Source organism: Cydia splendana, chromosome 1 (assembly GCF_910591565.1).
Source record: "Cydia splendana chromosome 1, ilCydSple1.2, whole genome shotgun sequence".
Lineage (NCBI taxonomy): Eukaryota > Metazoa > Arthropoda > Insecta > Lepidoptera > Tortricidae > Cydia > Cydia splendana.
The window spans coordinates 11157385-11172333 of NC_085960.1; the positions used below are offsets into that span (position 1 = coordinate 11157385).

Sequence of the window (14949 nt, forward strand, 5' to 3'; positions counted from 1 at the left end):
AAGTCAGTTTATTTACTACTTACAACAAATAGTTTTACCATATTTATCTATAAGTACATTTATATTATTTTATTTACTCATGTGTGAAACCAGACTAACGATATAAGTTTCACAGAAACGAGGTCTAAAGCACTGTCAGAGTTTAAAGCACTGTACGAGTCGACTGGAGCAATTAATGCATTATCTGTATTGCAATAAAGGCTATCAACTCCAATTAGGCAGAGGATGTTCGACTAAACTGTCGCGTAACCACTAATGAGGAAGAGCGAATTGCTCGTTCCATATTTAAATTTGAAACAAATTTGGAACATTGCGTACCTACTAGTATTTGAATTTCGAACCTTGGGCCTATTGCATAACAAACTACAACTAATATTACAAGCGGAACTCCTTTTCTAATTTCACTTATTAAATATAAGGAGTTCCGCTTGTAATATTAGTTGTAGTTTGTTATGCAATAGGCCCCTTGTAGTACATTTTAAATTTGGTTCCTTTGGTAATTGGTCGTCTATAAGTCTAATTCTGTATGTATGTATAATGTCTAATTCTCGCTAATTTATATTCAAACAGACAGCTCTGTATACAAATAGTTGTTCTAGTTAAGTGCTATCTAGCAGTTATACATTTATTTCCGTGATCCTACCTAATACAATTACATAGGTTTGTCCCGTTTTCTCACTGATGTTACATAAATAGACGCAAGGTGAGTGATTCAGTTATCAAATTAGCATCTAATAAGGGTCAAACAGATCACTGTGTTATGTCTTTCCTGTAGACATACACAAGAGTTAAGGGCTATAAAGGTTAATTTTCTTATTTAACCCTTATCTACGTGAAAATGTCCTCCTTTTATTTAGAGAACCATGATAAAATCATTGCGTACATGCCCACAAGCTGTTAACTATTCCCCACAGGAGAGAAAAATGTACTGTTCGCGATAACACACTAGTTTTCTCTTCTGTGGGCAATAGTTAACAGCTTGTGGGCATGTAAGTAATGATTTTATCATAGTTCTTTAAATAAAAGGAGGACCTTTTCACGTGGATAAGGGTTAAATAAGAAAATTAACCTTTATAGCCCTTAACTCTTGTGTATGTCTACAGGAAAGACATAACACAGTGATCTGTTTGACCCATAAACGGTTTTGATGTGATAATTAGAATACAGGATTAAAAACCAATCAGCGTAGACGTTAATTAGAGGATCACCTGCAAGAAAAAATAGAGTTTTAAGGAACTTACGTTTTTGGCAATATTCCCCCTGCCATCCAGCGAGGCAGACGATGGCGCCGCTGGGCGAGCAGCTGTAGTGGCCGAAGCCGTCGTCTCGCGGCCGGCAGAGCACCTCGCAGCCCGAGCCGTAGTAGTGCTCCGCGCAGGTCACCCGGTACGAGAGCCGCATGTGCGGGCCCGAGGTCCAGCGCTGCTCCTCCTCCACCCAAGGGCCCCCCACGTCGGCGATGCTCTGCTTCGTCATGCGGGCGATTAGTGTGTCTGGAAGGAAAGAAATCAATTATAGAATTTGCCATTTGCTTAGAGATTATTCCTAAGCCTATAATGGAACATCTTAAAACTAGTGGCTCTGTGAGCTGATGTAGACCTTGTGTTAAGCTTAGAAAATGTAAAAGTGAAAAATAATTAGTGTACAGTCGTTATCACAATGGTCTTAAGCGCCATAGACGCTATTGGCGATTAAGTCCTTAATGCCAATTGCCGCATTTTGAAAAATTAGCAAAAACTGGATGAACAAAAAAATCTATTTAATCATAAAATCTGGTCACAGAATTTCTCGAGAATTGGTTAAGAATTGCGAGAACCTCCGGATATACAAAAGCAAACTGCTAGAGTTAAAACGGAGACCTTCGCTGACGCTACGGTCAATTAAACACAGGATGATTTCCATAAATAACTGAGAGCCAGTGCACGAAGCGCACGTTGATGGTGGATGCTACGGGGAGGCTTAAGAACTTCAACAGTCAACAATGTTATCATGCCGTCGCACTTGTCATTTATACAGAATAAAATAAAACTATGGAAACGGATTACATTATTCCTAAGGGTATGATAGCAGTGGCTTTTGCAGAAACTAGTGCCTAAATCAATTCCAAATGCCAAATCAGGGCTCTGAAGGACTAATTCAGCGACCGCCGCGACCGGTCACCGGGGAAAAAGTAGGATGGGGAAGAAAACACCTAAAGTTCAATGTTCTTAACTTCGACTGCAATAAATAAACATCGTAATGGAATCTGGAATGAACAGCGTAGGTACATAAAATCTAAAGCATTTTATCCTCAACAAACGTATTGCGCACGATGCCCCGATAAGAATGAATTTAAAAAGGATAATGGACATTAATTAAATTAAGGTCCTTTGCTTATCGTCGTGGGAAAGGGTGGTAGATTGACCTGTTAGCCCGCATACCGTGAGACTATTGTCCGTGATTCTGTTCCATTTGAGCGTGATTGATTCAAATTCGACTACAGTAACAGCGGTTTTTATAGCTATTTAAATATTTACTAGTGGGAATAAGCTAAAGCCTGGGAAGTGCAAGTGGACAATGATAAAGTTACCATCTAACGTCAAGTTAGTGCTCACTTGACATTAGAGAGAATTTATAATATTTATAACAGTCTATAAATACTTTATGTGTATATCTTTACCGAGAAACTACTGCAGTATAAACTTGTTACTGTAATGTGGTCATGTATGATGTAATGCAATGTAATAGCTCATGTAACACAAAAACTGGCAAGGATAGGCCTGCATTATGCGCCACAAAACCTCCGTGAAAACTACCCGCACTGATTTAAAAAAAAACTGCCAGTCCATTCATCACGGTCGAGCCTCGACCAGTTCCTACCTTTATTTATTTCTCTGTATGCCCACTTTTTAGTCTTGTTGCCTCGCCGGAACATTCCTAAGCCAGTAATCCCTACAGCAGATAAAATTAAACCAGACGCGAAACAAAATTAAAAGGTATATAAAAACGATCGATCCGACTAATTTCGTGGCGTATGGTATTCGAGTCGATTGTCTTTTTTATTTGTTTCGAAAGCGATAAAGGATTTTAAGTAATGAGATAGAGTGTGAGATCTGCTATTCTCCTATTGACTCTTTTGTTTACAAATAACGCAACGATGATCAGCAACATGGACGTTTGGATAATCGCGAGAGGATGCCGGAATAGCACATAGTGCACACGATTTACCGATCCGGTATGGGCTTACACCGATCGTATCTGTCCAATAAATTTAAAAGATAAAACGCATACGCGCTGCAGCGCCTACCAAACGAAAATACAATCAGTCGACAATAAATATCAATTTATTCCGATCGAAGGCCGTTGAAAAATGTCAGTTATTTATCGGTTATAAAACAAGGGTCGCGTGAGGCTCGTTTGTGACTAGTCTTAAAACAAAATCAAACGTAAGCAGTAAACAACCTAGTGAAATATGATAGACGCTTCTTAGAAGCGTTATTAACGCGAAGTGCAGTGCAGAGTTCGGAGGGAATTAGAAAAATGATGTGTGGGAACTGAGCTCGCTTGCAATTTAGCTCCATGTAGCGGAGAATTATGGCACCCGAGCGCGGAGCGGGCGCTAGGGCTGCACGGGCTATGGCTAGCAGGACTCTTAGAACAAGATTTTACTTATTATTTCAAGAATTTAGTGTTAAGCAATTCGTAATGTTTACGAAGCGTCAGCTTAAATTTGAGTTTTTTTTATGACAAAAAAATTGGTGCCGTTTTACCTTGCGGACAGGTAGACCTACATGTGTTAACACTGCTAACCCTCAACATCCGAATGACTAAGCAATTTGTAGGAAAATTGCAAATGCGTTAAGACGTTTCTATTCTGCATAGACGCATTACCCGCCGTCAAAACGTTACCAACGGTCCGGTATGAAACCGCACAAATTACACCCATTATCCCAATTCGAAGCCGTAACTATATTAAATGAAGGTGTGCGCTATCATCTATGAATGTAATTCCGATTCACAAATAAATAACGCATTTAAAGGCAGTACGTGGCTCGCCCGCCGGTGCAGTAATTACGAGGTCAATACAAATAAAACGAGAGTAGAGAAGAGAACGGTCGATAAACAAAAACAAAAGGTGAAATAACCGATAATTCGGGTTATCGGTGGATGCTGCGCGATTTGGGAAGCTCACGCGACGCTTCCGTCGCGGCATCCATCGATCAATAGCCCACCGGATGCGGAGCTCGCATTCATTATGTAGCCCGTAGATTGACAACGTCTATCGATCGCCTAAACTGGATCGCGACGATGGTCTAATTAGTGAGCGCTGGCGTTCGAATGAAATCGAAACTGTGGAGCTTGGTTTGCCATCATTACTTCGGTCGCCGCTGTCTCCGACGCACCTGCCGGCACCTGCCGCCCCACTCTAGCCGCGCGGTGTGGGAAAAGGCATCTCATGAATGGATTGTGTACACACCACGCACTCCTTTTGTTTATAAAACTGTCCACTACAGGCTCGATGAGTATTCGGCTTCATCGTGCCGCGCGCTAGTTAAATATATATTTTTTGAAATCAATTAACACACGGATTTAGTTTTTTGCGACAAAGGAGTCACGAGACGACTCGCGTTTTAAGTTCCCCATTGTTTAGTGAGAAAATTGACATTTTCGTTCCGCGCGGAGAATCCTATGAATGCCGGATTGCGCAATATAGACGTTACATATTCAGAGCTTAACCTTTGAGAAAAGTAATGAGTGTATAACCTATTAATTTACAAAGACGAAAGACAGAGAGCTAGAGACGAAGACTAACGAGTAATGAATTGACTAATATCGTACGGCGGATAACGAGATAGCAAGCCGTCACAACATAACTGTATCAATAATCGCATCTCGGTCGTGTAATACCAGGCCGCGCCGCGCGGTAGCACCGCCCCGGGCCGAACGCACTGGCCCAGACAAGTAATTGCTACGAATCTTATCGATACTTTTCACACGCTCTTTTTTCCGGTTTCATCTATATGGAGGTGTAAAGCGAAGCAGTGCAATAATCGTAAATGTAAACTAAACAAACTCTGAGACAGTGGAGTGTGCCCTCCATTATCCCGGTGCATGTGCTTAGCATCTGTCGTCGGCGCTTCCTGAGCCTGTTGAATCATAAATTGAACCTTCCGGACCATCTTCCTTGGTTTTTTACCCGGCTCAAGCCCTACGACGAAAGATGAAGTGTAAACTAAAAAATGATTTCCCTCCGAGGTGTATCCTCGCGGTAAACAATGTAGGCCCGTTACCGGCCAGGTGCCCGCCTCGGGCGCACAAAAGATTTTGGTGAAGGAACGAGCGACAACATCGCCAGAGAAGCGAGGAGCCATTGTAGTTGTTTGTTTAGCGCAAGAATGCCTTTATACGTCCATGAACAAGCGCTATTCTACACAATCGCGCGTTTATCTATGATATATTGAATTCTTAAGTCATCGTCGCTATTCTTCGGTACGCCTGCACAAAAATTAAACGAACCAGGGGTGATGAGCGATCTTTTTGCGTAACGGCCTAGTGTAACTGCAGCTGTTTTAGAAAAAAAACGAATGTGATTTAATTAAGTATTAGCCGGTGAGTCGATAGTAAGTGAGCACAAACGGCGTGCGTGTAACCTGTTATTACGGTTGATTAGATTTCTGTTGGTAACATTTCTCGGTAGTGGTGAGCGCCGCCCATCGCTCCCGAGCGGTATTAAAATATGCCCGACCTCTGCTATCCACTCGGAGGCTAATGATTGCCGTAAACCGGCTCGTAGAGCCTCCCCGTATCTCCAAATCTCTTCTAAGTAAATCACCAGGGTTTTTTTTGTTGTTCGGGATTGTAATTATGTCGGTCAGAGTGCAGCAGGATGAAAATCTAATTAAGAATTGGGCGGAGCGGCATTTTTCGCGTCTACCATTACAATGTTTTTGAAAATCGAAACGGATCCTAAAAAAAGATAACGACACGGTATATTATTCGACTGCCTTTGAAAAGTCTGGCTTTAATTTGGAACATGACCCGTATCCAACATTATGTTGTCACTTGTCATATTTTGGAGTGTTTGTGTGCGTGGTAATGCAGAAGCTAAGCGAATTACCCCGATGATGAATTTACGGTGGGTAGAATTCATTTGGAACCGTTTTTTCGGTCACGCTATGTCGCATGATGGTAAACCGCTGTCGAATCTTTATTGAGCATTTAGACTAGTAATATCCGTGCCGAACTTATTGATCCGATCGTACTTCAAATGTAAATCAAACGATAATAATCGAAAATATTTATTTGTGCACATGGCAGCTGTAATTTGTAGCTTGTAGTGGCATGCTCATAAAATAGTCACGAAACCTTGATAGCTGCGGACGCGGTATCAGCGATTCGATTTGTTTTCCTGTGCTAAGTAGCGAGGTGTATACCTACAGACAACGGCCACTAGAATATATTACAACATTTCTACTAAATTTTCGTCCTACAGAAGGCTGCGTTTATTAGAATAGTGCGCATTGCGACGCGACTCACGCGCCGCCGCGTGCCCCGCACGCCAATCGCCACAGCCATGGGAACATTTTTGTCTTCCACGATATGATAATATGAGCATTCAAATATACATGCTGTCCGTTAAATGCACGATAAACACCCAGAATTACAGTGAAACCTGAATGTGAGCGACTCGTGACAGACGTGATTCGAATTTTACAAACGGCTTCGGCGATTTCATGATCATGACCCTTCTTATCATAAAGTCATTAACTCACCGTCAGATCTCGACGTCTCGTTGGTGTCGTGCCACGCTTCGACTATGAGCGAGAAAGTGCCCTGAAAAACAGAAAATAACCATTAAAGTTTTACATATAAAATGAAACGAGATTTTTATGTCAACGCAATTAATCAAGATAATGCATCTTTAAAAACGAGACCTTTAAATATGGGTGCGGCGGGTCAGTACAAATATTTCTCTTAGTTTACGAGGAACTCGACCGGTGCCGGGCTCGCGAACGAGTGTAAATTACCAGCATGATGGACAGGTGAACACGGGAGCAGATGGTAGCGAAATGGTTTTTAATAAACGCTAAAAATAATACAAACGGAGTGAGCTCGTGTCGACTCTGTTACAATTTAATGTGCCCAATATGGGACTCCGTAATGGTGTCGGGCCTTAAAAAATAGCTCCGCGTATCTGATAGGGAGCTATTGACATTTTGTCGATGTTTACACAAGGAGGCGAAACGGCAGTCTAAATCGATTATAAACGATAACGCGACGAGTCAACACCTTCGAGGCGCCTGCGACGACACTTATCGACGAGTTTTATGGGTGACAGCGCTCCAGTCCCGCTCTTGCAAAAACGGAGGTATCCCGCATGAATCAGTTAAGAGTTAAGAATATTTCGTATCCCAATATTATATATGTAGCCCCTGGTGGAGCTCTTTCAGAGTTTCGGAATGCTAGTCTCTCGGGTTATGAAAATTTCTCCCACCAGAGAACCGGTTGTTTGAAGCATAAACTCGGATCGAGGTTGCATCTCGACCCGCGCGCACGACCACAGCTCCGATGTTCCCCGACCTTTAACAGTTCACTAATCGAGCTTTAATTACGCGACCAATCGGACCCATACTCGTTAATAAACAATTTACAAGATCAAAAATTAAGCCTTGTTGATTTTGGGCTGAAGTCGTTAAAGGATTATCGGGCAATTAAGTTCAGCGGAGACGTTTGTACGGGAATTAATGGCGTATGAAATCTTGAAGGGGAGCCGGGCTGAATAATTACAATGAGCACGTCACGGCAGCTGCCGGGCCGGATGGTAGGGTCACCGTTTAACTCACTTGATCACCGCTCTTAAGGAGTGATTCAGTTTCTCTGACAGATGTCGCTGTCAATTAGCTTGATGAATGAAAACACTATTTGCATGGGCACCATGCGCTCAACAATGACATATTTGCATAGGAAACGCGCCTCCTATAGACAATGATTATTGTCACTACGAGAAATCATCGTTTCTCGAAGCGTCACACGGGCGCTAAAAACGAGCTCTTTACTTCTCGAAACGAGTTTACTTATTCATAAGCGTTTAATTGCTTATCGACCGGGTTTCAATTAAGGAATGGGTGTCGTTGATGGGTTTAGACGAAATTATAACGAGCGTTTCGTTAATACGTGGACAATACGAGCGGACGTCTTATCGCCGCCTCTGCATACTAATAAGCAGGCTGCTGCGGGTGGACAAATGTGAGCCTTAAATCCTCGCAGCTCCTCCTTTATCGCATAAAACGACCATTTAACGCCCGTAACATTTTATGAATAAGGAGCAATACACGGTGCGTTGTCAAAATACATTATGATTGGTACTCCGCGTAACCGATCAAATATGGCAAGTCGTAGTAGTCGTATTGATTTGTTAATCGAGTATGGAGAGCGCATTTCGGTCAGCTGTGGCGGCGTAAGTATATGCCGGTTCCCACGACAGTGACTCTCGACGCGGCCATAAAAAGTGGCCGACGTAAGCGTACGTGTGCAGGTAGCCTTTATAAACGCGTCGAGCTGGCAATACCGTACACAGAGTTGCATAGACTTGTTACCTACTCGGCCCGCAATTAAGGAAACGTGTCGTGAACGCCACACTTTATTTATGATATATTAACGATCAATAGGTACTCGTAGTACGAGTTCCAATTTTGAAGTAAGCTACAGTCGAATGATCTGTGGATTAAAGTGCTAAATAAGAATCCTTAGTATTTAAATTACAAAATATGAATGTTATTTTTAAGAGTCGAACAATAAAAAGACCGCTGTATCACAACGCATTAATCCTACGCCTGAATGCGATGCGTTAAATTGTATAACCGACTTAAACGAAGCAATAGACTGATATGATGCGGTCTGAATGTTGGGGAATTGTTTGATAATCGTTTTATGAGGGTGTCCAGAGAGGCTACTTACATATCAGAGACCGTTCCGACGTGATATTTGTTATTAATTAAAATGCTCAATGTAAGGATACGTGGGAACGCCCAATGCTCGTTTGTGCTGGACGTCATGTGTTTGGGATCTTTATGAGTTTTACAACTTCGGACAAAGGGAATAATCAGGTGCCGGCCGTTTTGGCGCTTACCACGTGTCCCGTCCATTGTTTTGTTGGCTATAGAAATGAATGCGGGTAAACTGCAACAGATGTTTTAGGTACCTACGTTTCAGTCGGTCCGTTGAGTGGCAACTAGATTCTACGAGCTCGACACTGTAATGAAAGTTTGTATTCAGGTGAGATTAAAATGGAACAAGGTCGCGCCCTGATTATTCGTTCCACTCTTTACAGTATACTACCGAAAGTATTCATAAAACATCAGGAAAAACGTATTAGGCCTCGCTTTCGAGTTTCGACACGAGAAAATATTTGGAACGCAAACACCGGCAAGTAGAGTCGTGATTTCATATTTCACACTTTGTTACACCGCGGCGAGGACAGGTTTCGATGCACCCAGCCGGCACCGGCGTCTGAGCGATTGTTACAATACTTAAAATGCTCCGCATAAGGTCTGTAATCCCAGTGATAATAACAAAAACACTCACAAATTTCATTCGATCTTTTTGGTACGATACGATGCCGCACCATACGTCAAATTAAAAGATATGCAAATTTCAACGTCTGGCTGATACGGGACGCGTAACGTGTTTCATTATTTAAGCGTTTCGAGAGCGTTTAATTCGGATTATTAATGCTTTTAATTAAATTTATCTTCCTTCTATTTTGGCATGGCCGATCGCCCGGTGCGTTGACCCGCGCTCGCCGCCAGAATATGTCCTTTTCGATGCAATAAAATAGCATGAGCTATTAGTGTTATTGCGATAAATGTCGTGCGAACGGGAGACTTCCTGTTGAAATATTCTCCCACAAAAAATTCACAGATTTCGTGCCTCACACGACTATCGAGCACATTGGAAATGAATCTACGGATTAATTCGAAAAAATATTGTCGCTGAGCGACGAGAAAGTCTGGATAAGGAAAAAGTTACAAAATAAAACTACAACGTTGAATGATAATTATTTTATTCTTAGACTAACACAAGTATCCTGGACATAACGCATGTGAACAAACAAATTGCAAAATTTCCACACGCGTATCCAAGTTTGAATAATTGTCGCCGTGGCGCATATGTATAGGTACATATTTCATTTTTCGATTAATAAGCAGGATATATTAATGTTCAAAGTACAAGAAAATTATTACACGCCAAATCCGTAGTCAACTCGAGAAGTGGTGATCGGCAGCGGCCCATTTGCTGCAAGATATGAAATTTTCTTGACAGCAGTTTGACGCGACGAGAGATGACCATAACAGCGTTTGTCTATGTTGCACCAAACCTGAGTTCCAATAGGTACTACCAGGGTTCAGCATCAGCTATCTTGGGTAATGCTCATCATGACGAATCAGGTGTCCAAAACAGCGTGTGCCTATGTTGCACCAAACCTGAGTTCCGCTAGGTACAACCAGGGTTCAGCATCAGCTCTATCTTGGGTACTACTCTTCTAAGTGCTCATTAAGACGAGTCGGATGACCAAAACAGCGTGTGCCTATGTTGCAACAAACCTGAGTTCCTTTAGGTACAGCCAGGGTTCAGCATCAGCTCTATCTTGGGTACTACTCTCCTAAGTGCTCATCGAGACGAGTCCGATGACCAAAACAGCGTGTGTTTATGTTGTATTAAACCCGAGCTCCACTAGGTACTGCCAGGGTTCAGCATCAGCTATCTGCTAGCAGCCGCCAGCAACATGCTGAGGTGAGACCATTTCGTGGCACTTTTTCTTTTTTATGTTTCTCTGTATAAGTTTTTATTTTCTCCCTCTCCCTCTCCCTCTCCCTCTCCCTCTCCCTCTGCCGTCATAATCCCGATAATTCACAACAAACACCGATAACGAACTCTGCGAAACATGAAGTCATAAATGTCCTGTGAAAAATGTCGTTCTGACTTTTTGACTATTTTAAGGTTAGGCTACAGGGCAAACCCTTAACCCGATCGTCTTTGTTTTAGGCTCAAATTGTAGCTGACTAAATTGTCCAGAGCCGTTTTTCTCAAATTTTTGATATCATTCTTCGTTTCCAAATTATCGAGCACCAAAATCAAAAATTCGGAAAAAAAATAATTTTATTTTCACTATTTCGACCATAACTTTTTTTGTTTTTGACTTTCTCGAATAATTATTTTTGCACCTTACAGCTCTCGTGATTATGCGTCTTTTGAGCCTATTTTTAATATCATATCTTCACAACTTTCCGAGATATAAGGGGATCGCACTTTTTCGTGAAATCGGACCGTATACTGGAGCGAACGAAAAGACATTTCCAATGTCAAAATATCCAGGTCGACGGTTTATTGGCGACAGTACACGTGCATTCGGCTAGAATGCTAAGCAGTTTCGTGTTAAACGCGAGTGCGCCGAGCGGTACCGGAGCCTCTCAACTGTGCCTATCCGCCGGTTTACGTATTCGTCCAAACACTACCACTATGTTTATATCGGAAGGCATTGTGACTCGGCCGGGTTATCCTTGTCGCTACAAGCACGTCTCGGACGCATATATAGACAAAAGTGAGACGTTCTCAACCGCCGACCTCGCGGGCTATGTGAACTTACGGCGTTCCAAATTCAAATTGTTAAACGAGAGAAATCCTTTGTTTGTACACCTAAATGGAATGCTTAATGTAAACGGATTTAAAGCACTTAAAACTTGAAAGAGTAAAGTCAAAATAAACCATTGGGATTTATAAGGATCGCTGGAAGTGGTCCAATGAGTCCCATTGTAAAGATTTAATACGTTTATTAGATTTCAATTTAGTAATGTTACATACCTATCATATTTCATGTCTCTTGCGCCAAACCGGATTGCGCTGCGCGCGCAATAAATTAAAAAGCTTTCAAACAGCAGTTTATACGCTTGTAATGATAATAAAAGTTATGGCCACTCAGTAAATGGCTGTAATTTTCGAGATGATTTCGCATGGCTCCATTGTGAAATCGATGACATTAGTTAATAATAAATTTACTCAATAATGTTGTTCACACGCCAATCATAAAAAACCGGGCAAGTGCGAGTCGGACTCGCGCACGAAGGGTTCCACGAAGGGTACCATAATGCATAAAACGGCAAAAAAAAAACGGTCACCCATCCAAGTACCGACCGCGCCCGACGTTGCTTAACTTCGGTCAAAAATCACGTTTGTTGTATGGGAGCCCCACTTATTTAAATCTTTATTTTATTCTGTTTTTAGTATTTGTTGTTATAGACGGAACCCTAAAAATTTACCACTAAATCGAGGTGATAATAAACAGCAGTGCCGCAATCAGTTAGCAAGAATACAAACATCAAGAGCAAAATTAACAGTGTTTAGACGGCTATTAAAAGCTTAACTGCCATACGCGGGCCTAGACACCCGCAATATCAGAATGAACATTGAACCTGTGGTTTTGTAACCATGAGACATAAACATTTAACCATTTCGGCTACTAACGACCGCTCGGAGACACGAAATCAGACATTAACAATTTATTGCCCTCAATTACAATCATCGCGAAAAAAGCGACTTCACGGTAGGAATTCGGGGCTGAATACCTACTGGCTAAAGTGAAAAACGAACCGGCTACCTTTAGCTCACGAGGCATCCGCCGGCGGACCGCGGCTGGAATCCCAAACATGAAAATGTCCGCAATAAACTATGGAATGATTTGAATGGAGCATACAGGGTGGAGCGTTAGTGAATATATCTCTAGATCTCTTAAAAAAGCCGAGTTAATTAAGTGGATTTTATTTGTAAACATAAATTTAATGCTTGACTAGCGATCATGTATATTATTATTATTAAGTATTACTATCATACAATTTAAGTAAAAATGTATGAAAATCTATTAAACTAACTGTATCCCTAAGTCCCTATATTCTGTAATAGCAAGCACGTACAGTCACCTGCAATTCGAAGGCCGCAAAAATATGTGACACGTTCTTATGGCTCTACAAATAAGATCGTGTCAGATATTTTTGCGGTCTTCGTTGTGTAACATATTATTGCAGGTGGTGTACTTGGTTAGTTAGTATGTCTATGTTTATTTTAACGACTCACGAATAAATTATTTTAACTTTTATTCGCACTGCAAGGAATCAGATCTGAAAAGGATTATCATCCAATATGTGTCAACCTGTATAATAGGTAATTAAAATAAAGTTAACAAATTTTGGAACCGTCGGATAGCTTAGATCGAGGCGATAAGAGAAGGGTAAAGAAACCGAATCCGCGGTACAAATAAACAGCTCATTATCAGCTCACCCGGACCCGATCCGAAGATGATGCGCGGACAGCCTCCGCCGCCGCGCAGGTCGAGACACGACCACAAACGATATTTATAATTAGGGGCCCGCACCGAATTAAACGTGTAACGCGACCCATCATTAATGATTAAGATAAAACATGCTCCTCGAGTTCAAGCTCCCAAATTGACCTTAACAAAATGAATCACGAGTGTTTACTTAAAACGTTTGGGATTGAATTAATTGTAATCGAGTGAAAATACGCGGAACTCTCCGATAGACTGAACTCTTAACTGGTTTCCCATTCTACTTTGCATACCATGAGAACCGACAATCCACCCGATGAGTAATACATAGAAAACTGACGAGTTTGTACTCTGGTCACGGTCGTAGCGAATGGAAATAAACTAAGTGCGTTTTACAATCACAAGAAGAGCGATAACCAGCGGCTAATCTAGAGGATCAACAATGGAGACGTGCATTCCGAGAAACATCCCGGAGTGGAATCTTCAATAGGACATCGAGATGTAATCGCGCGCAACCAATATTATCAGTCGTATGCTCGTATGTAAAACGACCGTTCCAGTCTACACTCTACAGTTTAGTATTTCCCAGATTACGACCGGCCTTTGACACGTATGGCGTATAATGCTCAAAAGATGCAAGTGTACATATAATAGTGCGCCTTTGCTTGGTATGTATCTATACAATAATGAGCGGGATTTATTCGCGCGGCCGTGGATACCGCCCGCCACATGAGCTTACTGCGACTCAGAATTCCTAGAAAGTGAGCGCGTGTGGTGAATAAAGCCAGGAATGCGAGGAATTTCATCATTGCAGATTTGAGGGCTCGATGCGCCCTCGCGACGTGAGAACGACCACCGCCGTCAACTAATAAAAATGGAACGCAGCTTAAAATGGAGATTATTATGGAAGGCGACACAGCCGATTTTGATAGTACCTACTTGATTTTGATAGTACTTTAGTTACTCATTTCTGACTTTAGTTACAACAAAAAAATCCTGCAAACTTTTCCAAATATATATCGGGCTCTTTGAACAATTTTACTAGCGGCCGTAAATGATTTGAGAGATGTAATTAAAATGTCAGAATGTGACCGTAAACGAGCGTCCATTTGAAAAAGGAGTGTTTTCTTAGCGTTCGGCTCTAGCCGGCCGTAATAACAAAACCGGTAAAGTTTATTGTCTATTCACTCGGTTGATGAGCTTATTTTCTTTATCTTCTTGTCTATGACTAATCATAATCTCAAGTGAGATTTTATTTGAGAAGTGTGGACGTGGGATTGTTGTTTTAGCACCCGGCAAGCTCGGCATAATTGAGGCATCGCGGCTATTGTGCGGTAGTTTATTTAGGCGGATTCAGTAGAAAACTCGCCGTTAATTGATAAGGTTGCCGAATACCTGCGCACTCACTTGAACAATGCGACCGCACCAATTATACACGCTCCGATTGTTTAAATTTGAAACTTATGAAATCGTGATTAAGTTTATTTGCAATGGCAGTCATTCCCCATTTACGAGGAATATAATTTAATTTTTTGTTCTGGATTAATTGTCGGGAGATAAAGACGGTGTCGACGAGAGCAAGACCGTGAGGCATTCCGTAGCTCGGTAGACTTTATTAAAAGAAGCGGATG

At 41.7% G+C, this 14949-nt stretch overlaps 1 protein-coding gene across 1 annotated transcript in view; it reads right to left on the bottom strand.

Moving 5' to 3' along the window:
- LOC134794977 (neurogenic locus protein delta) overlaps window positions 1-14949 on the bottom strand; it is a 34789-nt gene that overhangs the window by 7614 nt on the left and 12226 nt on the right. Inside the window, exons 3-4 of the mRNA XM_063766847.1 lie at window positions 6753-6813; window positions 1242-1493 (exon numbers count right to left, since the gene is read on the bottom strand). Coding sequence (XP_063622917.1) covers window positions 1242-1493; window positions 6753-6813 — 313 coding nt within the window. The remainder of the gene's footprint in view (window positions 1-1241; window positions 1494-6752; window positions 6814-14949) is intronic.